Here is a 27550-nt window from a genome sequence, read left to right on the forward strand (position 1 = left end):
TTGCCGGGCGCATGCGCGAGGCGCGCGGGGGAGGCGGGCGGCGCGCGGCGGCGGCGCGTGCGCGGAGGGGCGGCCGGCGGAGCCGTCAGCATGTCGCGCTACGGGCGATACGGAGGCGGTGGGTGCTCGCGGCGGGCGGTGGCGGCGGGGGGAGCGGAGGGCCGGAGGGGGAGCTGCGGCCGGGGAGGCTGCGGCGGGGGCGGCCGGCGCGGCGGTCGAGGCGGCGCGGGGTGGGAGGCCAGGCCGGGCGGCTGCCACCGCCGTTGTAGCCGCCGCCGCCATCTTGCGTCGGCGGCCGTGGGGGAGGGGGCGCGGCCGCGCGTGCCGCCGCTCGCGGTGGGGAAGGCGGGAGCGGGCCCGGCGACAAGATGGCGGCGCGGGGGGGGGCGCCGCTGCCTGCGTCGCCTCGTCCAGCTCCGGCGCTGACCGCGCTTCCCTCCCGGCAGAGACCAAGGTGTACGTGGGCAACCTGGGCACGGGGGCGGGCAAGGGCGAGCTGGAGAGAGCCTTCAGCTACTACGGGCCCCTGAGAACCGTGTGGATCGCGAGGAACCCGCCGGGCTTCGCCTTCGTGGAGTTCGAAGACCCGAGGGACGCTGAAGATGCCGTCCGTGGACTTGACGGGAAGTACGTGTGCATTTCAGGTGTTCGCAGCAGCTGCAGCCCATTTTAAAACCAGAGAGAGACTGGGGCTTTCCCTCTGGTCCTTCTCGTTGTAGCTCTGGCATAAGCAGTAGCAGCTAACTCAGAGCCGTCGCGGACTTGTTGCAGGGTGATATGCGGCTCGAGGGTGAGGGTGGAAGTGTCGACGGGGATGCCGCGTCGCTCCCGCTACGACAGGCCTCCTGCGCGGCGCCCCTTTGACCCCAACGACAGGTGCTACGAGTGTGGTGAGAAAGGCCACTATGCCTATGATTGTCACCGCTATAGTCGCCGAAGGAGGAGCAGGTACGTGTGGGGCCGGAGCGGCTGGGTTGCCTCGCCAGTTCACTTTTGCGTAGCTCTTGTTAGCAAAGAACAGAATGTTACGCCAGTTTTCTTTAAAGTTTTAACGCTAGAATAAATGTATAGGTGTATATTACAATTTGTTGCTATTTCTATCAAATGTTAATATTTTAATAATCAACCTGGTCAAAACCTTTCAGGTTTCTTCGTTTGAGTCAGTCGCCTTGATTCAGAATGTCACGAGCCTTAAGATTTCATGCTGAGGCGCCTTGCAAATCCGACACTTAAGATCCTCCTAGACCTTGAGGTGATCAGCATAAGAGGCCAGATCCCCTCGAGCCATCTACACGTAGCTTCACCTTATTCTTTAAGGGCAGAAAATTTGAGACGGTGATCGCCGTAACAGTAAATTTGGCTTTCAATTGGGGCCCCCCTCCGGTTTAGAAAGAGGAACACCAGATTGACCACATTCCCACCTAGAAAAATCTTCTTGCGTCAATCAAGCCTCACCCTGGCTCATTGGGCTGTCAGTTTGATCGTCGTTAGATTGAAGAGAACACCTAGATGCAGCGATCGGCTATAGATACTTCTAGATCGTCTAGATCTGCTAGACCTTGGGCCAAAGAGGGTCGACCTGCAAACTTGCAAGGTTTATTTTAAATACGCATTACAGTGTTTTCTATTCTAATGTAATTCTGCAATGTAATTCAGCTTTTAACATTTTTCTAGGTAGTAAAATGCTCGAGAAAAATAGGCCCAGAGATTTTTCCAACTGACAGATGCTAGTTCTTTAGTTGTCTGAAATAAGTTTTGACTTCAGCAGGGCCTCACGTGCACCGGTTGCTGCAGCTGTTTGCTGATACCTTTTTTCTCTAACCTAAAACCAGGTCCAGGTCTAGATCTCGTTCAAGGTCCCGAGGAAGAAGATATTCTCGGTCGCGTAGTCGGAGTCGTGGAAGGAGGTGGGCTTAAGTTTGTCTTTCATTCCTCTTTGCAGCTCCTGCTTCAGAAAAGCTGTGCTTTTTAAAAGCTACAACTCTTTTCATTGGCTTCTTTGCAGGTCCAGGTCAGCTTCCTATCGTAGATCTCGGTCCATTTCTCCTCGTAGGTCTAGGTCTGTGTCTCCCCGCCGGTCCCGATCAGGTTCCTTGAAGAGATCAAGGTAATTAGTGGTAACTTTTAATAGTCTGTGTGCTTTGGTTTTGTTGTTTTTCGTTTAGTTAACAGATTCAAAAAGGTATTTGATAGTAGACTTTGAAAGGTGTTGACCTCTATAAATCAGACTTCATCATGCTTTAAAAGGTTTCTGATAATCCTTGTTTAATTTACAGGCATGGTAATATATTTAGTTTTGAGAGCTTGCATAGCTGTGTGTCGCATGATGATTTTTGATGTCCGAAATATCTAGTGATATAAGTGTAGGTTTTAAATTTAACATAGCACTGTAATTGTTGTCACTTCTGGTTGAGCTGACTTCTTCAATTTTTATTTTTTTTTAATTAATTTTTTATTTCAGGTCTAGATCAAGATCCCGATCTAGATCCAGATCTGTTACATGGCCTCGAAGCAGGTAAGATCTGCTCCGTAACTGCGGACACTTAGTAAAAGCTGCTTAAAAGTCTGTTTAGACTTTCTAACAACTGTTAAGATTTTCAGAAAAGGCTGTTGCTTTCTCTCCACCAACTTAGGGGTCCGTAATTTTAAAAAGCAGTGCAGCAGATTGCTTTTTCTCCTTTTATTGTTTTACGTATAACTAATACCCAGGTCTCGATAGTCATCACAAGTACTGTTTTAAGTACTTAATCAGGTTGCGTTACCAGCTAATGTTGCAAACATTTAGAATTAATATGAAAAATTGGGGTTTTTCTTCTTCTGTGTTTAGCACACATGAGATTGTGGATTCTTCCCAGTATTTGCCAGAAATCAGGATGCCCTTCTGGTAGCATGTTAAAGCATTCATGCATGTGCTGGTACTGTGAGTGTTACAACTGTTTCCAGCTCTGTCAAATAACAAAGTGTCAGCCTGCAGGAGCTGAATTAAATTTGAGATAAACATCTGTCGGAATTATTTTGTACCAACAAAAAATGCTGCACGGGTGACGACCAAGTTTTAAAGGAACACAGGATGTCATTTGTTCTCTTAAGTTGAGGCTTAAACCTTCCATAGTAAGTGAATGCAGCTTGTGCTTTGTGCAACCTTGTCCAGGCAGCCTGGCTGATACAGGTTGATTGGATGTCCCCAACAAGCTGTTGTAGGAGAACAAGATCAAATTGAAGTTCTGTCCTGAAGGAGATGGTACCGCTCTTGCTGCCGCCTGTTCCTGGGCTTACTGTTCTGGTTTGATGGCTGCTCTTTGAAATAAGTAACGTAGTAGTAAACTGTGAAGAAACACGGAAAGGTTTGGTGCCGAAAGGTGGTGGTGGCCTTTTCTGAGGGTGGAACAGCAAGTAATGATGGGAGTTTTTAGGGAACAGAGAGATGAAGACCAGGTGTGGCTTAGTTAAGAGCAGAAATTCACACAAACTGTCCCAAAGCTTGTAAAAAGAGCAGGGAAATTCCCTGAGGCGGTAGAGCAGTGCCTTTCACTGATCAGGTACGCTTTCTCTTAACTGTTGCTGAAATATCTTGAATTTTAATACCAGTTGTTCCAACATGACTTAATCATGGCTCATCACTGTTCACACTGTCAGTGATGAACAGCAAACAGCCCCAGTCAACAGGCTCTCGAAGAGAAAAACATCTTGATTTTACTACCGTTGTTTTCTTTTTTTTAGTACCAGGATGGTTTTCTGCAGTGTAACGGATGCTTTTAGTGAAATTTCTAATCTCTGTTGTGTGACAGCTTTCATTGTAAGTAGAGATTAAGTAACCACGGCAGAGGAAATTACAGATGTACCAGAACAGAGAAGTGGCAAAGTAGCAGTGCTTAACTCCAAGAAGTCACTGTTCAACTCCACAAGGCAATTGAAAGATGGTTTCTTCACAGAAGAATCAAAGGAATGCATAGTGCCCAGAGACAGGCTCTTGGTTCATGAGGAAGACAGGCTGACTTGTTACATGATGTTCGCTGCTTTGACAGCATCACAGTGTACATCTGGAAGTTGTTCTGGAAAGTCTTGGATGTGGGAAGTTGAACACTTCCTTTGGGAATGTAAAAATGTCAGTTATTCTTTTAGGTAGTATTAGTGTTATTATGGTGCAGCAGTCTTACCTCAAAGACTTGACATTTTTGAGAGTTTTCACAAGGGTTAATTTCAGACAGTTTTTTTAAAAGAGTATTTTGAGCAAGCACATACATAAGAGGAATGCACTGAGGAGATACTTGCAGAAGCATGCCACCTGCAGCCAGTTCCAACCACAGTGGTAGATGTCACTCAGGCCTAATAAAACTTGCAACTTCAGAGCATGGCTTTTTATTAGCTTTGTGAAAGTACTGGTCAGGATTGGGGTTGTTCATGTATTCCTTCCACCTGCGTCAGCAAACAGCAGTCATCCGCCAGGGACCAAAGTACAGAGCAACATGTGCAGCATCCATTTAAAAAGCTTTCTTCTGAAACTTAGTGGGAAAAGCCCTGGACACTTGCAAGATTCTGCCTGTTCAATTATGACGGTTCTTACACATTTAGTGTGAATCTTGCTGTCTCAAATGTGGGAACAGGCATGCTACCACCCTCCCTGCTGAGCTGTGATTTTTCTTGTTGTAGGTCTAGGTCTCATGGCAGATCAAAATCTGGTTCACCGGCTAAGAGGTAAGCATAACACAGATAAAGCCTGCAGTAGCATCTAGAATTCAGTATCAGGTTTGCATGATTAATGGGGCCTGGTCCTTTAGAAAAAAATGCCCCAAACATGGTGCCCAGCTAATCTGTGGTGTGACAGAGATGACTCAATTTCCTCTGCAGCTATTTGGAATGTGTTCATTAACTCTTTGTAGTTTCCAACATCGTACTGATTTTTTTGTGTCTTTATGGTCGGTTCTGTTACATTTTTCTTCAGATAAAGGGCTTCAGTTTTATTAATGCTATTGATAAAACAGGAGGAATCTGTGATAATGTTTCTTTTCTCAAAGCCTCACCTCAGTACTACCCCTTGTTTTCCTGTTTTTCTATGGAAGACAGTTGCTTAAAATTAATCTCCATGTTACATGAATTGATAATCCCTGTCAGAGTAAAAGTTGATTTGAAAACTTTTTTGTTTCAAAGAGCTTCTGGCTAGATTCCCATAACAATTCCATTGCTGTCTAGGATGCTTATTTTTTTGAATATAAAAGTTCCGTTTGATCTTTAAGCCGCATTGATGATATTCTGTTTTGACAGTCGGTCAAAGTCCCGATCACCATCTCCAAAGAGAAGGTATGTTGATCTCCCTAATAGTAACATAGACTTCGTAGAGCTGGCATTTTAGTATCTGCAGTGATCTCTGCTGAGGAGTTTGACTGCTGCTTGTAGGTAAATACTGGAAAGGTATTTTGCTGAGATCTCTTCAACAGAAATAATGTTGTGATTGTGGTTTTATGTATGGTAATAGATATGTAGTAATAATTCCTTGGGATACTGGTTACGTAGCAGCGTTACGTCTTGTCTTTGTCTGCTCCTGTGTTCATTTCAGTTCACTAACAGTTTTATTGCACAGAGACTTCCTACTGGTGAGCTCAAAGAGCTTAAAGCACAGAATAAATGTGGGAATCAGCTCTGAGTCTCATTATCTTCCCCAGTCTCACTGCGGGTTTTAGAGTGGAGTAAACTGGCATAGCAGTCAGAAATGGAAGAAGTGTTATTTTGACTGCTGTTACTCAGATTATTTTTTGCCCCCGCAATAAGTTGGTGAATAATTATCTCTGTATGTGTGTATGCATATATGTGTAGGGACAGAATCGGCAGCATTTTTTTTCCCCTAGTTTGATTTCCCATAATTCATTTCTAAAACTCCAGCGCTCAGGATCTGTGGGAGGGGATATATCCTAGTAAGAATAGCAGTAGACCTGCCATGATGTGTCCCTTGCCTTGGAGATCTTTCTGTCCTGCAAGTTGCTTCTTTTATTCCGCGCCTCCCCCCCCACAAATTTCTATACTTAGGTTTTCTTCATTTAAAAACGTGGCTGTATGCAGCCTAACCTCACAATCACAAGGGACCTTATAATAAAGGCTCATAAATGCTGAGTGAGCACCATAATAGGTTTTGAGAAGCTGCTGTATCAGAACAGCGAAGGAATTATCCTGCCTCCATGAAGGGCACTATTAGTAGTACTCTTTAGGTGACTTTACAGTGATCACATTTAAATTGTATTATAAAAATAACAGTAGAGAAATGCAAAAATGTGAAAGTAAAAAAAAAAAAGTATTATCTCTAACATAAAATCATCAACCCATTAACTTTGTCAATAGTGGTTCGTTATTTTATTAAAAAGTAGTGCTTAAAGTGTACCGGAGTACTCTAGGTATGCTCCTGTTGATTTTTCCTGTATTTCTGAATCCCAAATGATTACTGCAATGTTAACTGTGAATTCTTTTCCTTTCAGTCGTTCACCATCAGGAAGCCCTCAAAGAAGTGCAAGTCCTGAAAGAATGGATTAAAGTTATGAAGTTAATCTTTTAGGAAGAAAGTTATTTTGCTTACATTATTATAAGGGATTTTGTGGTGTCTTTGTAAATGTAAGAATGTAGATAGAAGAGTATATCAACTAAAATTTGGCATGATCTGGGTCTTCTGAGTTAGTCACACCAATAGACTAGCGCAGGTCTCTTTTTATTGTATGAATTAACTTCCTGTGATATGAAAATGTGGGACTTTTTTATTGGCACATTGAAATAAAATGTGTATTTTTAACTAAAACTTCTCTAGTAACCCTGCTGCTTCTGTTAACATTTGGGTAATTTTAGCTGTGTGCCATGTAACGTGGATGAAAAATGTCTAAAATGGGAATGACTAATATCGGTGTCTTCTCAAACTAGTCACTTTCCACGTTTATTGTTGAATGGTCTTTGGTGAAAGGATCAGTTTCTGCTTTCTTTGAAATGGAGTTTAAAATCCATCTCTGTCTGCAGGTGGCTAAAAACTTGCATATGCCATTGATTTTTTTCTCCGTGATCTGATTATTCTGCAAAGCTTACTGTCTGGCACTTGACTAGTTGCAATATCAGATGCCCAGAAATTTAAGGATGGGCTTTTATTCAAAACACTGACATCTTTTTAAATTAGTAACATCTGCAGAAACCTCTAAATGTAATAGGAATTAATAATAGCTTGATGTTTGCTACCTTTGCTTGTTGCATTTTTCAGTCCTTTAGGCTATTAATATAAAGAAAATTCCTTAAAATGTCTCAAGACGTTTTCCTTTTTGAAGGAAGACGTTAAGGTCTTCTGACCTACTTTCTGAAGGACCTTAAGAAAATGTGTTTGAGAGGCAAACATAAGCGGTTATTAGTCTTTCTGCAGCTCACTCAAACTTTCCTCCTTAAAGTGAAAGACTCACAGCTGACCTCAGGAATTCTAACCTGCTTTCCAGAAACTGGTACGGTTTTAAAGTAGCCCAGATCCTGGAGATGATTTTGTTGAATTAACCTAATTTTCTACTGCAAATACACACGCAATTGCAGGATTAATTATTTGTGTATAGGTATGTCAAACTCTGTGTTTGTCCTCGTTCTGTAGTCAAGAATTGCATGATAAAGGCACTTTGTTGACAACAGATCACAGCAAAAGACTGGAAATAATGTTAGACTGTGAACAAACTAATGGGTAGGTGTAGGGGGAAAAAAAAGCAAACATTTTTTGACTGCAAGTGGTTATCTAGTAGAAATAAAGGCCAGATTCGGCCAGCAGGAAACACGCACTGAAATGGAAAGTCGACCCTGTTTGGGCTTACGCAATCTATTGTGGCAGTTTGCTTCCCGTGTGTAAACCACAGCAGAGCGTCTTAAATGAAAAAAAAAATAAATTTACAAGGTTAACTGGTCACACCTTGGGTTAGCCATGATTTTCCAAAAACGGGTTTCCTGTTAACAATGACTTTATGGAGCTTTTTCAGTGTATGAGTAAATTGCCCAGGTTCCGAGCACGCTGTCATGCTGCAGCACTGTCTGGCCTTCATGCCTGGTCGTAACTGTTGTGGTGCTTGGTGTGTGCCCGGCTGCTCCCGCCGCGCTCAGCGCTGGGGGCTAGTGTTTCATCTGCCGGCTGCAATGACCCGTGTTCTGGCAATACCCATTAAACTCCATCGCCGCCACAATGGGAGAGTAGGGCAGTGACGCAGACGTTGCCCTGCATGATGCAGCAGACGTGCCCAAAGCCTGTGACTTGCGTTTGGAATATTTGTGGGTTGTGTGTTCCCTGCCTGGTCTATAGTACCTGGTGAGAGGCACGTGTACGCCACTGCTCTGGAATTTGATCAGCTTTTTTTCTCTTCTGTACTCTTAGGGCAAACCTACTCCACAATAAACCTGCAGACTAATGACAGCTGTACTGGTACCTGTTTTTCAGTACCCAGAGACACTGGAAGATGGAGCAGAGGAGCCTGGGGTTCCTGTAAGGGGACCGGGGCTCCTCTAAGCCCAGGCTCAGCAGCGAGGACCTGAGCGAGGAGGCAGGGCTGCACCAGCAGGGCTGGCCCTGCCTGCGGCTGTGGCCGTTATAAGGGTCAGCCAGTGCTTCCAGGCGCAGAGGGAGCAGTGCCAAGCCCACTGTCCTCTGGCGACCAAAACCGAGGGTGGCTGTGCTGCCTCAGCCCCTGTCACTACCCTTGGAGCAGCCTGGCAGCTCCAGCTCTTGCCCCGGTTTGGCAGGATTTCACCGAGGGCTATGTGCTATTGGTGAGCTCTTAGGCAAGCTGCCCAGCCACGGCGGTGTGTGCAGGGCTGCTGCTGCCCTCTGGGGTGGGTGCGCGCCCCCTGCGCAAGCCGGGCTGCCGTGGGCAAGGGGGTACGTACCTGCAGTCCCTAGTGCGGGGGGCAATGCCCGCAGGGACGATGCTGCTTCTGCCCCTGGTTTGCAGCCCAGCATCTCCCGGGCCCAGACCCACCGGGCGCTATTCTGCGAATGATGCCATCCCTTGGTACGGGCTGCAGCACCTGATGTGTGACGGCTGTGTGCATCCGTGTGCTCGGGGCATCGCAGGGACGCTCCTTTCGGGGGTCAGGGTGGCAGAGCTGACTGTGATGGGTCTGCCACGTTTGCAAACCCAATGGCCAGGCACAACCACTGCGGGCAAGACTGTTCCCGCAGCCCTGAGCCAGGGGAGGGTGCTCGGAGCCCTGCAGGCCCCGGCTGACCCACCGGGGCCTGTGCAGCCCCTCCAGCAGCATGGCAGGAGAAGGTGGGAGTCAGGCTGCAGTGCCTCCGTGGGGGCCTGGCCCAGGGCACCGGCTACCCCTGTGTCGCTGGGGAGAGGAGTGCCAGCTCCCCAATACGGAGGTACCGCCATCCTCCTGGCTTGTGCCAATTCTTTGTGAAACCTCAGAAACATGGAGGTTTTCATCAGACAGGCCCGTGTCACAGGGTTTTGGGGATGATACGCATTTCACATGTAAACACATTACAGATGATCATTTTCCTCCTGCAGCTGTATGTTCAGGACTGTCAGGACTATGGATGCACCCACTCCACTGCAGCAGCCAAGGCATAGCGTGGAAGATGCTCCTGTGCAGCTATCGCTGCTGGCTTCAAAATAGGTGTGAAGCCAGAGGAGCGAGGGCAGCTGGTTGGGATAATCCCAGCAATCCCAGCACCCTGTCCCTCACAGAGCTGTTCCATGTGGCTGCTGCATACCTATGCCATCGCAGTGCTGCTGGCAGCTGGCAGCTCTGGCTGTGGGGGCTGCTGTTGCCCAGCACAGGGAGGGCAGGGTGCCCTTCAACAAGCTGTGGTAGGGGGAGAGCAGCAGCCCGCATGGCTCAGAGCTTTTTGCCAGGAATAGCTGATGTTGTAACGAAAAACTACAACTCTATTATCCTTCCCACGTGCTCCACAAGAATATTATGAGATATTCCCCTGCTGTAGTTTGAGCTGCAACACGCCATATCCTTAAACAAGGTGTTTCCTTGTGCATTTTTGCTCCAAAACAAAACCCAGTGCCCAGGGTGAGGCTGGACAGAGGGTGAGAGCTTTGCACAGACCAGAGAGCAGCAGAGGTGGCACCAAGAGTTAAAGCCAGCACAAACCACCGGTGAAAACCACAGAGGAGGAAAAAAGTTCCGAAATGGGATGCATCGCCCAGGGTAGTTTGAAAGTGCCATTCAGCACCCGGTGGGATTTCTGGCTAACCTGCTAGAGGCACTTACCTCTCTCAAAGGCAGGAGTCGGCATCCCCTTTCCTCACATGGCACTGAACATGAGCCACGTGGTGTGGTTGTATTCCTCGCCCGGCCGGAGTAGGGCACTGGGGAAGTGGGGCTGGAGAGACGCAACAGCACGTCAGTGATTGTGAGGACACCGTGGGACGAGAAAGAGTCAGGAGGGCATGGCTGCATCCCCTCGGCCCTCCTGGGGCAGGGTCCCATGGCTCCCCTCTTAGCACTTCCCATGGCAGCATTTAACCACCCGTTGCTTACTGGCTAGCGGGGTGGGCCAGTCCTCCCTCCTGGCTAAATTCAGGTCCTGTGGAGAGGACAGCAGGGTTCTTCTGCTTTAGACCCCATGCCCTTGGGAAGGTGGGTTCTGCGGGGCCAGTCCCCACTGTGCTGGCCGACCGCTGCCTAATGCTATGGGATGGCGTGACCTGTGCCTGCCTCAGTTCCGCTGCCTACAAAGCGTCCCCCTCACCAAACCGACTCGTTCACATATTTGATGCCCCAGAGACAGGGCAGGGGTGGTGGAATGGTCCCTGCCACAGACCCAAGCAGCTCCCAGGGGTGGGGGGATGGTTCACCTTGTTGACGGCATCAGGCCAGTTCTGGGTTTCCAGGCAGAAAGCCGAGTGCTTGGGGTATGTGACAGCGCCTTTGCCCTTCAGGGAGCCATCCAGGTTGTTTGCGGTGTAAAACTGGATGCCAGGCTGGGTGGTGTGAACCTCCATGGCCCTGCCACTGGGCAGGTGGCGAGCCCTAGGGAGATGCTGGTGGAGGATGCCAAGGGGCTGGCCGAGTAGGCACCCCATGGCTCCCATGGTGAGAGACCCCTGCTGGGGTCCCAGCCTACCTGGCCACGAGGCGTCGAGCCTGCGCCTGCTGCAGGCAGAAGTTGTGGTCGAAGCCGTCCAGACAAAACTTCTGCAAGTGCTTCCCCAGCTCCACGGGTTGCCGGAGATCAAAGCCGGTACCCTGCACTGCAGCCACCTCCCCTGGGCAGGGAAAGAACAGCAGTGTCACCCACATGCCAGCCAACACCCATGGCACTGGCCCCACGCAGGGCTGAGATCCCTCACTTCGGTGAGCTGAGGGTTTTAAGCTGTTTGTGATCCTTGTCTTGTTGTGAGCAAGCTGCTCTGAGCAAGCTTGCCTTGTGGCCACCGTGACTTGGGCTGGGACATCACCACCCTGTCCCCTAGCAGCGCTGGCAGCCCCTGGGGACACCACTGTGCTTAGCTGGGACAAAGCAGAGCCAAGGAGCCAGAAAACAAGAGGTGAGGCTTGTATATGTAACTATACAAGCTGATTAACGTAAACCCAAAACTTATTAGCTATTAATATTTATATATGCCTAAGATTTATACACATATACTCTCTAAATAAATAAACAAATCCTCCCAGATCTCTGAACAAACGTCCGTGAGATGGCCACAAAGATGGCCCACCTGCTGGGATGGTGAATGTGGGCTGTATGCTGGGGCCAGTCCCCTCCCATCCTAAGGCATTATTTCAGGGATAAAAGGTTTAAGACCATAAAACCAACATTTTCTCTCAAGTCTTTTTTTAAGGCCTGATATGGGGACATAGCATCCTAAGAACAACCCTAAGGCATACTAAACACAGTGCAAAACACAGCGCAAAACACAGCAATCCCAAAAAAGGCAAGGGGTTTGCATGGGGGAGGTGAGAGAGGAAGGGCAGGAGAGGGGAATTTTCCCTAAAGTCATATTTTTCTACCCCTCTCTAAAGGAAGAGGTTTCCAAGGGTCAGCAGGCAGCTGGCAGTGTTGGGGGTGGCGGCACACCAGCACCCCGGTGCTGGCCCCATGCGCTGTGCTCTGCTCAGCTGCAGCTCTGCACCAGTTCTGCTGTGTAAACCTTGAGAAACATCAGCTTCCACCTGATGAACAGCACACTTCTGTGGCTTCTGATTGTATCTGAAAGGAGTGCATTTACTGAATTCAGCTGTGGGGCGGAAAAACACCTCGCATGCAAGGACTCTTGTCCTTAGTAATTGCACAGATCTCATCTTCACCCCAGGGCTAAGAATATACACAGTTTTATCACCTTCAAAGGCTACATTTATCCAAAACTCCAGAGGGAACTGCAAAAAGCAGGGGCAACAAGCTGGCCACAATTAAGATGTGAAACAGCTCCATGGTGAAAGCAGTGGGAAGAAGCAGGGCGATGGGTTTGGTACCACCATAAGCTCGTCCTGTGCTTGAGCCCAGGCGTGTTGCACCAAGCTGAGCAAAAGCCACCTGGACCAGGTGCAAGCTGATGCATGCATGCAGAGTGGTTGTGGTTTACGCACACAGATGTAACCCTGGTTTTAGCAGACAGCAAAGCTGAAAAGCTTTCTTTCTTTCTTTCTTCTTTCTTTTTTTGCTTTTTAGAGGCTCTCTTCCTCTCCCTCCTGATGTCAGAAGGTGCACTCGGCAAAGGAGCGCTGCAAGAGCATCAGGAAAACAAGCCCTGCCATTTCCAGCAGAGCCTCTGCTTACCAGAAACCGCCCCACAAGCTCCCACAGCCCTCAGGCACACATCCCACCCCACACCCAGGTTCCCTTGGGCTGACTAGCTGCACTCAGGAGCACAGCCTTCCTGCACACGTGCCCCCCACCGCCTGCCGTGGTGCAGCATCTGAACTCTGGTGGTCCCCATTCCTCTAAGCCAGTTGGGCTGGATGAAAAGCCACCATTTAGGAGCAAATCTGGAAGTCTGCTTTTTTTGATTATTTTAATCTATTTTACATTTTTCAAAAGTTAAGCCAAAACCAGCTTTTTTCTTTTTTTTTTTAAATAATGCTTTTCATTCTTAAAAACAATAAAACTTTGTATCAGATTAATTTTGCAATTTGAGCAACTCTTACTGCAACTCAGCACAGTCACACTAAATGCAAAGTGGGTGCTGGAGCAGCGCAGGGGGAGGGTTGAGTTAAGCCACCCCCAGCGAGGCGCCCCTTGTTAGCGGCGGGATCATGGCCGAGTGCACGTGTTCAGTGCTGGCCCTCCTGCGGGTATGGCAAAGGCATTCCCTGTCCCAGCTTGTTCAGATTATTTAATTGAGCAGCTCAATCATTTATGGGGAGGAACAGCAGCGGGGCAGAGGGAGGGTGCAGCGGGGAGGGAAGAAAACTAGAAAGCCCCGTTTTCTCCTTTTTAACCTCTGAATCAAGACTGGGTGCAAGAGGCTGCCAGCTCACTTCTCTGCACTGAGGCTGGAGTCAGAAGCAATACCACCTTTGTTTAATTAACCTGCTTAGCATGGAAAACATGCCGTTACCCTTAACTGACTTTCCTGTTTTAGCCACGCAGGACATTAAAGGCAGGAAAGAGAAGTGCTGCGTTTGTGTCTTCAGCCTCCTAGCCAGTAGCACCAGCTCAGCTCTCCCGTCCTGATGAGGGGACCGATGGCTCAGCTGTGCTCTTGCAGGGAAGGATGATGCTAGGCTCCCAAGCACGAACAATCCCAGCAGCTCTAGAGCTCAGCCTTGGGCCTGGGAGCTGCCCCCACCCCCCCCCCCCACCCCACCCCCCCCAGCAGGCAGTCTGACCACGTGCTGGTGGGCCATCGCATTTATGCATGCAGCCCTCTGCCTGGAGCATGCTGCTTGTGTCTCCCACATTTTACTGAGGCTTAAGAAACTGATTTTCCTGCTTTCTGTGGACTTTAAGCGCACGCTGATCTCATGGAAATAAGATCTGTGGCAGTAAGACTTTGACATCATGTGGAAAATCCCAGTAGAGAAGTATGATAAAGCTGAGCACTGCTAGAGGAAGCCAAAGAGGCAAAGCCCGGGTTAATCCCAGCTCTCAAAGCGCTGAGTGACCCTCCCTGGCACTGGGGACTGGCCTGCAGGGAAATGCTGGCCAAAGGGGTCTGGGGGGAAATGTTTTGGTCCTGTGTCATAGGTAGCTTGTCTCCTGGATGGGCCCCTTGAACACACCCTGCAGCCTCGCATCCCACTTGCCTCTGGCTCCATCTCCTGCTGCCCCTGCCTGCAGCCCCCGGGTGGACCCTGTCTCACCCCCCTCTCCAGGTCTGGGGCTGGCGATGGACCCTGTTACCAGTGCCGGGCTCTGCCTGCTCTGCTCAGGTGCTTCGGGACTGTGCCCATGGGGGAGGGCCCCGCTGTGCCTGGGGTCCCCTGGGCCCTGGTGTGCCCACCCTTGCCGGGCAGCACCGTACCCTCATCCCCACAACCACCCATCTGTAAAATGTCCCCACCACACGCTGCAAGCATCTCACCACCCACCAGTAGGGATCCTGGTGTCGTCCACAGGCAGGTAGGAATCTGCTTCAATAGAAATCTCATGGTCGTAGATATCCCGTGAGCCCTGCAGGAAGATGGGAAATACTGGGATTCCTGCTGCAGCCCTTCCACCATTCCAGCAGCCCTAAGCACACCCGGGAAGTGTCTCTCTGCAGCAGTGCTACAGCAGGTCTGGTAGTGCCTGGGGGACCTCCTGGCCATCATCCCACTTTGACCCTGGGCACAGGACAATGGTACCAGCACAGACAAATGCCTGCCTAGGACCCAGGAGCTGCAAATCCTGCAGGGCTCAGGCTATCAGTCTGAACTCGTACCTTGCACCAAGCACTACCACCCTGCAGATCAACTAGCCAAACCACGCCAGCTGTTGAGCATACGGCGGCAGGCAAAAAGGGAAGGAGGCAAGTTTGGGGAAGTTCAACACATCCTCCTGGCTCATCTCTTGCAGTGTGGGGGGTTGCGCTCCTCTTCCTCTCCCACAGCCTCGGGATGCTGGCAGGGAACCTGCTGGGCTGGAAGGGGAGCTGGATCAAAGCTGAGCCTGGACATAGTGCACTGTCTAATCTGAGCAGCAATTTCATGCCCATAGGTCTCCCATTCCTCTGGAAACACTCCTGAGTTGCATGCTGCAGGTGTTGATATTACTGTACTGCTGGGCAGACAAATGGAGGGTAAACTAAGAACTGCACAGACATTACTCGGGCAGTAGCCTGAGCAGACCCCCTGCATGGAGGGGCTAGGATGTCACTCACTAGCACTTCTAAGACTCTTTGTCTCACATCCAAGTGTGACTGCCCTGTCCCATCCTATTGCTCTGCCCAGCAACATCTTATTTCTCAAATCCTTTTCCTCCAAGCCCAGTTATAAACAGGATGAGACTAAAGCGCAGCCGAATACAGTGCCCACCTAGCTGGCAGGGCCCCGGAGTGGCGTGCGGGAGCCCTCTCCGCCCTGCTACTGCTCTGCTCTGCAGCCTTGGCTGCCTCATGTGCCCTTTCCGTGATGCCTCTCCTCCCCATTTTGACCTGGGTATTTCGGTGGCAGGCTATGGCTGGCACCACAGGCCCTGCTCTCAGCTGCACCAGCCACGCAAGGATTCAGTACGTTGTCTCAGCAGTGCCAACAGAAGACAGTTAAGGAATGCCATTCCATCACTAGGGCATGCCAGTCCTGCACCTCCTCTGTAATCTTCCCAAGGGATGAGAGGAGACTGAAACTCCCCAGTTACACACAAAAGGAGAGTAAATATTCGTGATGGGATGTCTGGGTTCATGACACACTGGCATAACGTCCTCAGTTGAGGTCTATGTGATTCAGTCCTGTCCCAGCTTGTAGGTACATGCAGCCCATGATGCATAGAGACAAACCCTCATCGCTGTGTCCCCAGAAGCATGCTGTATCCCCAGACCAGTACGTTTGTCCCAGTGATCCCATGGGAAGCCCATGGATCATCCCATGAGTCCCCAGGCTTCCTTCCCCTGCACAGTGCCTCCCCATGGGGTTCATCTCCCCACATTTACCTGCCCTGCAAGGTTGAAATACGCATGGTTGGTCAAGTTGATGGGTGTTGTCTTGTTGGTCTGGGCTCGATAGTTGATGGCCAGCTCCCCACCGCTAAGCGTGTACGTCACCCAGACTTTCAGGTCACCAGGGTAGCCTTCCTCACCATCAGGGCTGAGCCGGAAGAAGCAGACACCATTCGGGAGGACCTGGGGGCTCCAGAGAACCTGCAAGGAGTATGCCAGGGGTGGGACAGTCATGGGAAACACCGTGCCCTTCTGTCTTGCCACAGGCTGGGCTGAACCCAGGGACAAAAGGTACTCAAGGAATGATGCACTGAAACAAAGGTTCTTTCAACCATCTTCCCAGCTCTTACTCCTAGAAGGAAAAGAAAAAAGCCCAATCTTTTTCTCCCTATGAAGGACTAAAAACCAGTATCCTCTTGCTGAAAAGGGGAAGTGGGAGAAAACACAAGCACCAGCCTGCTCTGATGGGAGTCTGTCCCAGCCTGTGTACTCCACGCCTAAGAAGATCCACAAATTTGATTTCTTCCCTGCAGCTGGATTTATTCCCCTCCCACGGATCTCTTGGTGTGAAACACCGCCTCAGCAAGCTGCTGCCCTTCCTTCAGCTAACTGAGGGCTGGCCTCCAGGACAGTGTAAATACACACTGGGAGCTCCTGTTAGGGTCTGGGCTTGGGTTAATTTAATAGCACTAGGTGTATTTCCAGATACATCCACACATCAATGCTGATTCAGAGAACTCGGACCTCTCCGTTTCTTGCCCCTACCAGAAACCGGGGCCCTGTTGGAGCCAAACCTGCTGGCAAGTGAAACAAGCCAGCACACTGTAAATTTAGCTGCCCAGAGAGCCTGTTTGAGCCTGGCTGTGGACCTGATGCTAAGCAGATGTCTCAGCCCCTCGCAGGACCGATGTTGACAAGAGGCAAGGTGCCCCGTCTCCAGATCATCATTGTGCCTACCTGAGGAATAGTTACTGACTAATCAAAGAGGACAGATCTAGGGGCAGGGGCCAAATAACACTTTTGAGATGACCCCTTTCATGCCCTATGCAGAGATCACAAACTCAGGGCACTTGTCAAAAGCCAACATTTTCACCAAACACAGGGACCGAGGGTGCCAAACGTGATAACCAGGCTGTGGAGCATGTCCCCCTGCACTGAGTGCAGCTCAGCTGCAGCTCCTGCTGCTGGGGGATGCGGTGGTTTTATGTATGAGTTTCTATTTAAGTTATTCAAAGAAAAAGCTATTAAAGGCCAGTAAGCATACAGGCAGCACTTTTTTTTTTAATCTAAGAGGGTTATTTTCTTAAGCCATCCAATCCCCAAGCAGCATGGTCTGATATTGCTGCCATGTAGGCATAGCTGTAAGCTTCCCGGCCATCAGACCACATGCTCACCACAGCACCAAGGTCTACAAGTTCAGGAAAAACCAACAAGACAGCCAAGACAGTGACAGCCAAGAGCCAGCATGTCTTGTTTTTGTTAGGGCTGACCACATGTCTCTGTGCAGTGACCGTTTCCTGACTGGAGGGGGTCTTGAGCAGGTGCCCAAGTGTGCCTCCTGGGCCACAGGATACAAAGCCCTCCCTCATCCCCACTGAGCTGGTGTGTCTTCAGCAAGCAAGGGGAAGAGGCAGGAGAGGAAGCCATTTCCCCCATGTGCAAAAGACAGTCTGGAAGCCCTAGATGCAAAAGAGTGCATGTTTTCAGCTCCAGCTCATAGCGGGTCAGGGCATATAAAGAAACTTGAAACTAAATTATCCTCTCTGGGGGTTCAACAGACAAGTCACCCCAGTACTCCTTTTTTTCTAAGGCTGAGGAGCACTTGATCCCAATGCGATGCCAGTTCACACTGCGCTGCCCAGAAGTGAGCTTTTCTCCAGAGACTGTGACTTTTTCCCTGTCAGCCTGGATGTCCTTTCATGAAACAAAACATTAACCAAGAAAGCAGCTATATCGCGCATTGACATGCGTTCCTCTGGGGAAACGGTGGACCAGCGGCTTTCTAGTTACACATGCATTTGATCCAAGAAAGCCCAAGGCTTCAGGAAAGCAGAGACTACTGAGCCTGCTATGCAATCAGCACGGTTATCAGGAAGGCTTTCAAGAGAGATGTTCTGCTGCTCTTACTACTTGTAGTGACTTCAGCAGCAGTTCTTCAGAGAAGATAGGAAGAGTTGAGTGCCCTGGGTCCAGGGAAAGCTCATTTTATCTAGGGTGATCACAGGGAGGGCGTGGGAAGGGGACACAGTGATGCTGGGGCTTTTTGCAGGCCTGATCTAGTCACCTGCTGCTGTGGGTCAAGAGCAAGAACATGGGGTGTGCTGCCACTGGGATGAAAGCAGCATCAAAGGGAGTAGCGCAATAACTGCACTGAACTGTCAGCATTACCCTGCTCTCCCCTTACTTGTGACTGCTATCAAAAGCAAACAGCAATGACACGAGTTTCTGCAAACACAGGACCTTCTGACTCTGGGAGGAGCTATGGGCAGGCAGTAACAGCCTTGAAACTGTTGCAGGTGCAAATGAGTCTGTGAGGATCGCTATACCCCAGGAAACTTTCCTTGGACTCTGGCACAACCACGGCACCCACTGAAAGGCGGCGCAGCTGGTGCCTTGGGAGCCTCCATCATGCGTGAGGCTGGGTCCTCACTGCTGTGTGCCAGCCCAGGCTCTGCAGAGGCAGCACTTCATCGCAGGACAACCTCGTAAGAACTGGGCTCACAAGGCCTCAGGGCTGCAGTAATGCAGGGGAAGCACAGCAACGCTCTGCATGGTATCCAAGGATGACGTTAAGTGAGCCCTGCTAAGCCACCCAGGCAAATGGAGGCCAACCCAGCAAGCTCATGGGGTCTCAATTCCCCTGGTTCCTGCGCCCACGGCACTTTCTGGGAGCTGATTCAACTCAATGACCACCACAAAATCCTACAGGATCAGAGTGAAGACATATCCCCTTGCCAAAACCCCACAGGTTGTGTGCCAGAGGACACCGGGGACCCGCCAGCCTGGTTTTCACCTTGTCAAATCCCCTGGCTCCTCCATGCAGGCTGTTGGGCCCATCGTTGGGGAACAGGTGATACTCCTTCCCATCCACAGCGAACCTCGCCTTGGCAATCCTGTTGGCAACACGCCCCACGACAGCACCGAAGAAGGGGTGCTTCCTCGTGTAACCTGGCCAGAAAAGCAGCATGCAGTTAAACAGGACGGGGACAGGAAGGGTGGTCTCTAGGTGCGCCTACGGTTGCAGGGAAGTCTCTCAGCTTCCCTCCAGTGCTGAATAGGTGACTGCGGTCCTGGTGTTTGGCAGGACACACAGCTCACTAGTCACGCATGTCTTCGATTAAAACAGCCTGATGGGTTCTGTATTCTTTGCAGAGCTGCAGAAAAGACCTCTGTTGATGCCCGTCAAAGTGTGACACCGGGATACCCCATTAGAGGGGTGCACCACAACCTGGAGACACCAATGTCCCCGTTCCCTGCCACCGCTGCGCCCAGGACAGGCAGCAGGAGTTGTATTTATCCAGCCCGTGATTTGGAAGGGACCCTTAGAACCAGATCGTGCAGTGTGGCAATAAACCAGAAAATGCTGGTTAAATTGCCTGATTGGTGTATATTTTTTTTTTAAAGGAACAGATTTAGACCCACCTTCCAAAGTGTCAAAGCCTAGGACAACATCTGAAAACGCCCCATCCCGGCCCTTCACTTCCAGAGCGGCGATGATGCACCCCAAGGACAGGATCTGCACTTCCATGCTGTCCGACTTTAAGACGAACTTTTCCACCGCTCCTCCTCCCGCCTCCCTGGGCACCTGCCCGAACGCTTCTCTCCTGACTTCCGTCATGGCGCCCCCGCGCCGGGCCCAGCGCCCGGGCCCAGCACCGCCGGCGGGAGCTGCGGCCCTGCCGGGAAGGACGCGGCGGAGGCGACAGCGGCGGCCGGCCCGCAACGAGCGCCGCTCCCGGGCGCAGCCACCTCCGGCCCCGACCGCCTGCCGGCGCGGGGGGCCCGTCCGTGCTCCGGCCCCGCGGCGCTGGGCGCAGCCGCAGAGGCAGGCGCTGGGGCGGGGGAGGCGCCGCGGCTCCCTCAGGGCCCCGGGCCGGGCCGGGCCGCCTGGGCGGGGCGGCGGGGCCCGCGCGGAGCGGCCGCCGGGGCTCCCCTCGCCCGCCTGAGGCGCTGGCGCCGCCGGGGCTCCCCCCGCCCGCCTGAGGACGCAATTCGCCCCCTGCGCCCCCCCGGCCCCGCTGACAGAGCTGGAGGTCGGGCCCCGGGCACTTTGCTGGCCCGGCGTGACTCTCAGTGCCGTGTTCTCGAGGCCCTGACCCCAACGCCACTAAAAACCGAAATATTTTTAAATACTGACTTTTCCTGTCTGTCTCAGGCCTTCACAGGCAATTCCCATCTGAAGGAAAACCCTAGCAACATTTAATTTAATTTAAGTAATGCCTGTGCACATTTTTGACATCTGTCAGCAGGGCTCCTTTGCAAGGCAGAACAACTCCACTACAACTCGATACTGTTACATTTTCATGAGGGACCATTTTCAGAATGTGTTCAAAGAACCAGTAATTCCAAGAACTGCCACCAAAAACGGTCAACCAGTGGTTGCTGAATATTCATTTCCAACATAGCAGTCACCTTTAGACAAGACAAACTACAGATTCCAAGCTGACACAGAAACAAAACCTCCCACCAGGGGCTGAACAGAGGTGCTTTAGAAACCTGCGCTTCTTCGTTAACGATGGCCTCGTGTTTGCAGTGTAACGCAAATGGCGGTTCCTCTGTTTTCTTCTGCACCTTCACAACCAGTGCTCGGTCGGAGAATAACATCGCAAGCCAACATACTTCTCACTGCTCATCGATACCACGTCCTGTTTGAAACGGCCCAGGGAGGAGCACGGGCTGTGGAGCAAGGAAGGCTCCGTAGGCACAAGAGAGGACAGTCACAGTCATAACTGATTCATGAAGTGTTTTCATGTGCAAAGCATTCCCAGAAGCTCGTGCCGTAGCACTTTGGCTCCTTCCACCTCTCTCTTAACGTGCTTCTCCAGACATGGGAGGCATTTTCTGCTTCGCAAAGGCAGGTTTTTGTTAAGGTGTGCTTTTGTAACACAACAGCAGCTGCCATTTTGATTTGCTTCTCTGGTTCACGCAATAGAAGATCCAGATCCAGCCCTTTGTCCGATGTAATAGTTATGCACAGGCTTTCCTTTTCTCACATTCCTTCACAGATGCAAGATCACTCAAGCCCTAGTGACATCTAGGACCATGCAGGTGCAAAACCAATACCACAAACAAATCTGTTCATGAACCATCCTCACAATTTTCAAGCTGACAGGTAAACCGGAAAAGACACCAGCTTGCACAAGACTGAATCCTGCACAAAACAGCAAAGGCAGTGGAGCAATGTCAGCTCGACAGGGTTTGAGCAAGGTACTTCAGGAGTCCTGCTTTGTTACCTAGAGGATTTCTCATCACTTGCCTTTGTGTGCATCCTACCTGTCTGCCCCTGGCAAGTGGGGAAGGCAGACAAAGGGGAAGAGGCAGGATACAAGCCAGTTGTGTTCAGCATCTCACTACACTGGATGTTCTTTTTGGTCATTCCCATTTTTAAGAGAGATTGTTTCAGGCCTTATTCACTGTGGCACTGAGTTTTGCATACAGCGAGGCTCAAATGCAAGCTGCTTACCTTTTTCTCTTTTGTCTTTCCAGAAGAAAACCGCAGTATGGGGCCTGAACATGCCTGATGTTGGCAACAGGGCACTTCCACTGCTGGCAGGTGTTTGGAAAAGCTTGCTGCTCATCTCCAGGACTTAGGTTTCACTTCTCTGTCTTGCGGCTCTGCACAAGTAGCTGGCAGTGCTCTAGCTCTCTTCTCGTGCCTCCCCTTCCTCTCACTGAGGAGGTAGTGCAGCAGCCTTTTGCAACACAAAACCCAAAATGGTTGTGGGGAACAAGGATTTATCTGCTCTATCACAGCTAGTGACCCTGCAGGTAGAGCAGAGGCATGGCACGAAGGCAGGTGTCATGCTGCCCAGAAGCCTGGTGCCAGCTCCCCTAAACCAGGCGAAGAGATCTCTGTTTAGTAGCAAAGACAAACTGGGGAGTCTGTCCGTGAGCGAATGGTCCTGTCTTTCCCCCACCAAAAAGCTAATAAAAGACACACTGTGCAAACAAACGTTTTGTTTTGTTTTTGAAAGGGAGCTATTTAATGCACTGTCAACTACTGTCAGAAAATAAACTTACAAGAAAAATTACAGAGGAGAATTTATTTCCCTGGGATCAGCAGCTTGGAAATTTCAGGTGCCTGCGGGGCAGCTACAGTTTTGCAAGGCAGAAGTGAGGCATCAGATTTTACACGTGTCTGTGCTATTTCTTATGGGTATATTATTTTTGTGGGGCTTTTTCAGATGTTTTTCTTTAATCCAAAATAAAGTGACTTCACTTACAAGGCTACAGCAAACCAATACTCTGTCATGCAGTACCTGCTATTACAAGATCCCTTTTTTGGCTGGTCCTAATGCACTTTTGTAATAAATTACATCACCACACTTCCTTCCTTAGTTCTGTCTTTATTTTAAAGCCAGCTGTGATCTTCCCTTTATTCTGGACCTAGAGCAAGACTTTGAGACTCAACTGATGACAAAAATATCTTAGAAGGCCATTCAGGTTTGTGAAGGGACATGTTGTGCTCACTTAAAAGCTGCAGCTCTGTTCTGAGTTACCCAGGTCCATTGCCCCCATCTTCAGCAGAACAGCCTTGTGTAATGGAGCAGGAGTGTGACATTAATGCCACTCACCATCCCTGAGATAGAGGACATGTCTGCATCTGCCCTGTGGGGAATCTTTGCACAGTACTCCTGGGCCAGGCTGCTGGGACCAGATCTCCCGTTTTGGGGACCATGTGTCTCAGCACCATGAAGTGGTGCAGTTCTGCATGCAGAGCCCAGAAACGATCAAGCTGCTGCTACACCAGCAGCATTTTGATTTGAAGGTGACAGAGACACTCCAAATGCTGTAATACTTCAGCAATAGCCAGTAATTAGTTTGCTGTTGCCCAAGAAGCTTCCTTACTCACTGACAGCAGCAGCGGCGTGCCCAGCGCTGCAGCTGGAGATGGGGTCTGCTGGGGCTGGTTGCTGCACAGGCACAGGCAGGAACACAGACGTCACTTGTTACACTCTCCAGCACTACAAGGCTATAATTAAGTCCCCTTTTTCCAGCAACTCTATGTAAGCCCGAGGGGGTAAGCTGGCACTAAAGCCGGCAGGGAGTTTGCATCAGTACACAGAACAAAAGGGGAGACTTTCCCCCCACCACATTATTGTCTGTTTATTGAATGTACTTTCAGCTCTGCCGGGTATTTCCCAGCACGCAGGGCTAAAATGAGCCTGCACTTTTTTTGCTTCATCTCTTCAAGGGCAAATATACTGAGCCATTGATTAGGTTATTTTAGGATCGTGGCATGGTACAATTGCCTGTTGTTATTCTGGCAGTCATTTACCAGGAGCCAGTTATGCGCATTTTACAAAGCTCTTCAGAAAACACAGCTACCTGAGAACACTTTCCGCAGCACGTTTCAGATGTGCCTTTGTGTGCAAGTTGTTTGTGTCTCAGCAGCAACCAAAAAGCCATTCGGATGTGTTGGTTGCTATAGTAATTACTTTCCTTGGGAGCTAAAATAATAGCTTACGGCTCTGGCAGCTCGCTGTTGTGTAAGCTGCCTTGAACCAGAGACATTTCTATTTTGTTTTGAAGGGGGCTGGGGACTATAATGTACACTGAGAGACAGAGACAGACTTTCCTTTCTATGGTCACACAGCTAATTTTGAATTAACCTTTGAAAAGGATGTGTCACAGGTCTAAAGGTACAAAAATATAAGCGCCATACGAAATGGTAGAACAGCCTTGTGGCTGATGGGGGTGACGATTTGGACTTGGTTTCCATTTATGTTACTGAAAACTGGTAGGAAAGGTACTGAGGGTTGTGCTGCAACCGGTTTTCAGTGCTGAGGGCCCTACAAAGCAAGGGGGGCCGGTGGGGAATCACAGGAGTTTCAAAAGCGCCTAAGCAGGTCAAAGCAGGAACGTGACAAGGAGGATGGCTCTGCATCGTTCAACATTTTTTCCACAGGTGACAGCAACGGTGCAGTAACTGTTGCATGGAGCTGCAGCTCTGGGGAGGGTAAGGGGTCTCGCTGCGGACAAAACAGCCTTTCAGAGCGATCCCACAGCTGGCAGATGCCAGCCCCCCCATCTGCAGGCACAGAACTTTTCTGACTGCCACACTAAACTGCCGTCCTGTGCGCTGTGGGCTGTTGTTTGAGAGAGCACAGTGCAGAAGCACTTCCCGGCAGCAGGACAAGCACCGTGCTCCTGGCTCCACATGGCCACGGAGGGGGCACCGAACAGAAAGGCCTGGAAGTCGTCCTGGGCCCCAGCCCGGCGAGGCGGGGTGCTGTGCAGCTCACAGCCGGCCAGCTGGCATGGCATGGGCTCCTGCTGCCCGCCTGGGGCGCGGAGGGGGGCCGGGGCAAGCGGCACCACCAGCGGTCAGAGTGGTGGCCCTCCCGCATCAGGCAGCAGCTGCAGAGCCGCTGCAGCTCCGATTCATGAGTCACAGGGGTTGACCTACATAGGGTCCCAGCACCAGCGATGAGTATCAGTTTGGTTTTGCGGAGACCAGCAAAAGGGGAGGAGGGTATGAAAAACGGCTCGGAGAAGGGGGCCGGAGGAGCTAGGATGAGAGGAGAGAGGGAAAAAACAGGGAAAGCATTTTGCCTCACATGATGTCCTAGAAAATTCGCTCTTAGATGTGTACTCCACCGTGTTAGCAACTGGCTGGGAGATGCCAAAGGGAGATAAAAGAGCTGCATCATCTGCTAGAGGCTGCGAACACCAACAGTTCCTGTGCGAGCAACAGCGGCGTGCAAAGGTGCAGGGAGGGAGGGTATTTGGGGAAACCACAGGACAAAACTAGGCCTTCGGATGTGATGGGGTGTGCTTGGCTTGCAGGCAGCAGGTGATAAGAACTTAGTTCACACATATGGAGGTGCAGATTCCCCCCATGCCCCCCCGCTAAATTTAGGCTTAGCATACACACAGGTTTTGTGCCTACAGTTTTGCTGCTGAAGTGTAATGCTTTACCGCAGAGGTAAAGCAGCTTACCAGGGAGTTGTATGAGCAACCCCTTCTCCCCAGGCAATGCTGGATAAAGCCCATGGCTTTGGCATGCCCACACGTTTCTACACAAGGCTTGTATCTAAGGGCACTGGTACAACTAAAGCCAGGTGGCTTTTTGTGGAGGGATAGTCCTGGAAAGCCAAAGGTGATGCTGCCTTGCAGTGGGTGGCAGGCCAGGACTGCTGCGAGGACCGAGCCACAGCCTCTGTGCTTGCAGCAAGCTGTGGAGCCCTGTGGAAGCAGGGAGAGCCCGTGGGTGCTGGGCACAGGGGGGCCCAGCCTGGTCCCCTGCCCCTCCAGCCCGGGGCAGACACACCGCACCCAGCCCGCAGCTGACACCAGGCTGGTTGCAAGTCAAGAGGACATAATTTTGGGGTTCTCAGGCCCTGTTCCTCTCACAGTGTGAAGGGCACCAAGATTACTTGTGTAGTGCCTCTAAGGATAATGCTCAAAGATCATGGAAATCCCAGGGTAAGACAGGATGATAGACTTTGTCAAGGAACCCCCTGAAAATAATGATGCTGGAAATCTCGAAATGCTTCACTGCAAGGACTCGTGGCTCTTTATTTTCTTTTTTTTTATTTTTTTTTTAAATTATTAGAGAGCCAAACTTTTAATACATAAGTCTGTGCAGGTTTCAGCTATATTTAAACATTCACATTTAAATCTAACATTTAAAGTGTCTGTTGTGTGTTAAACTTGTGATGTTTCAATTTTTTTAATCTGAGAATTTCCTATGGCCTTTTTATAAAGCTCTTGACCTAAGGTTTCTGCTGTTGTATCAGAAAATTTGGCTGCCTTTTTAGCCCTGGTGGATTGTGGTGTACCAAAATCTTAAAATTGTCACTGAAGCACTCCAGTAGAAACAGCATTTAAAATACAAAATACTAAACGCAAGGGGGGAAAAGTATTTCTCTGGCAAGATTTGTGAAACAATAAAGTAAATTGAAAGGCATACGAAGATAAAATTTTACAATCAATCCAATGTATTACCTGATTCTATAGATTATCATCTGTCTTTGAAACACACCACCTGTGTTTACTGTGACCAACACCTGCAGTTTTAGCAGAGTAACAAAATCTCTTTCTTTACCCAAAACAGTCAGGTGTGGGAGAATCTTGGCTTACCTTAAACAGGAAATCTGCAGCCATCACGAGGACTTAAAATCAAACTAAAAACATGATCCAAGTATGAGAAACAGTCTCAAGTTACCACTAGGCAAAGAAAATAGCTCCGACTGTTTTAACCACAAAACCCATTACTTCTGATTTTTAAGCCAGGGTGTGGAGGCAGCAGGACAGGCCTAATTCATGACTTGATTTCTAGGATGGGCAGTACTGGTCTAAAGAATGATTAATGAGAGTATTCCTGGACTACTAGATTTTTCTTCGAGTTAAACTGGGAGTAAATTTTGTCATTATTTGCTATTTGGCATTTGTAATGAGCTGCTAATGACACAGAACATGCACTTTATAAAGCCTTGTTGTATTAAAAGCAAAAATGGCAGCTATGTTAAAAACTTGGGGAAGGCTGCAAAAACCTTCCTCTGCTGGAGAAGTAGTTTGTACTAGGTAAGTATTCTTGCTGGTATAATTATGATTTATTCTCAGCAGCAACTTTTCTTCAGTGCAGACATCATAAGACAAAAAAAGAACCTTGAAAGTTTGCTCACACATGCCACTAAGATGACTTCTCTTATGTGGCGAGTAGCCTGTCTAAACGTGTGGCTCAGCTGGACAATGCATGAATGCTCCTGTGAAGTGGAGTGCGGAAAGATGAAGTGCATCACCTGCGAAAGTGTATTAAGGAGACCCGAAGGACATGCTTCATCAAGTGCAACATCCTAGCCAAGTCACTAGAGCTCTTCAAGAGTCAGCCAACAATGCTCCACAGACCTTATTTGTATCAACAGCATTTCCTCAGGCAGGGTGTGCAAGCTGAAGGAGTAGTCGTGGAGTAGCTCAGGTGGTGAGCTGTACTGCAATTGTGTAAGAGAAAGCTGTCTGCATAAAGATACCTACCATGCCTTCACTGAGCCTGATCCCTCCAGCCCCATCACAATATTGTCATCTTTGGCTGGCAGCAGCAGCAGCAGCAGCCGTGTAATTGACACAGGTTTAGATGCTGTCAGTTAGGGCGAAGTGAAAGTGGGATTTCTTGGGGTTTTTTTCTTTTTCTTTTTCCTCTTTGTGAAGACAATTGAATCAATACTTGGGAACTCAACCCCTTGGTTGCAGTCAAAATCCTTGTGCTAGTTAGTGCCTTGCTTGGGGAGTCTGGGAAAGTGGCAAAAGTTGTGTTACAGGCAAATCGCAAAGGATTTATGTCAAGGCTAACGAAGTGA

At 49.8% G+C, this 27550-nt stretch overlaps 2 protein-coding genes across 4 annotated transcripts; one reads left to right on the forward strand and one right to left on the reverse strand.

The window, feature by feature from the left end:
• Positions 1–8: 8 nt before the first annotated feature.
• Positions 9–8401, forward strand: SRSF7 (serine and arginine rich splicing factor 7). 3 transcript variants are annotated; one of them, XM_037391440.1, is made up of 9 exons: positions 9–118; positions 447–627; positions 772–948; positions 1833–1907; positions 2006–2107; positions 2462–2515; positions 4651–4695; positions 5263–5394; positions 6465–8401. In XM_037391440.1, exons 1-8 carry the CDS (start codon positions 91–93, stop codon positions 5348–5350), a joined length of 750 nt encoding a protein of 249 aa, XP_037247337.1. In that variant the 5' UTR covers positions 9–90; the 3' UTR covers positions 5351–5394; positions 6465–8401. The 3 variants fall into 3 exon arrangements, with proteins under 3 accessions (XP_037247337.1, XP_037247336.1, XP_037247338.1); XM_037391439.1 differs by having other exon boundaries at positions 5263–5298; XM_037391441.1 differs by having other exon boundaries at positions 69–112; positions 5263–5298.
• GALM (galactose mutarotase) lies at positions 6315–20052 on the reverse strand. The gene is made up of 8 exons (XM_037391438.1): positions 19671–20052; positions 19042–19196; positions 16023–16229; positions 14485–14566; positions 11078–11219; positions 10809–10983; positions 10222–10333; positions 6315–6502 (listed from the first exon to the last, which is right to left on the reverse strand). The coding sequence occupies exons 1-7, from the start codon at positions 19864–19866 to the stop codon at positions 10256–10258; spliced, it is 1035 nt and encodes a 344-aa protein (XP_037247335.1). The 5' UTR covers positions 19867–20052; the 3' UTR covers positions 6315–6502; positions 10222–10255.
• Positions 20053–27550: the final 7498 nt, after the last annotated feature.

The sequence above is a fragment of the Falco rusticolus genome, chromosome 6 (assembly GCF_015220075.1).
Source record: "Falco rusticolus isolate bFalRus1 chromosome 6, bFalRus1.pri, whole genome shotgun sequence".
NCBI classification, from domain to species: Eukaryota; Metazoa; Chordata; class Aves; order Falconiformes; family Falconidae; genus Falco; species Falco rusticolus.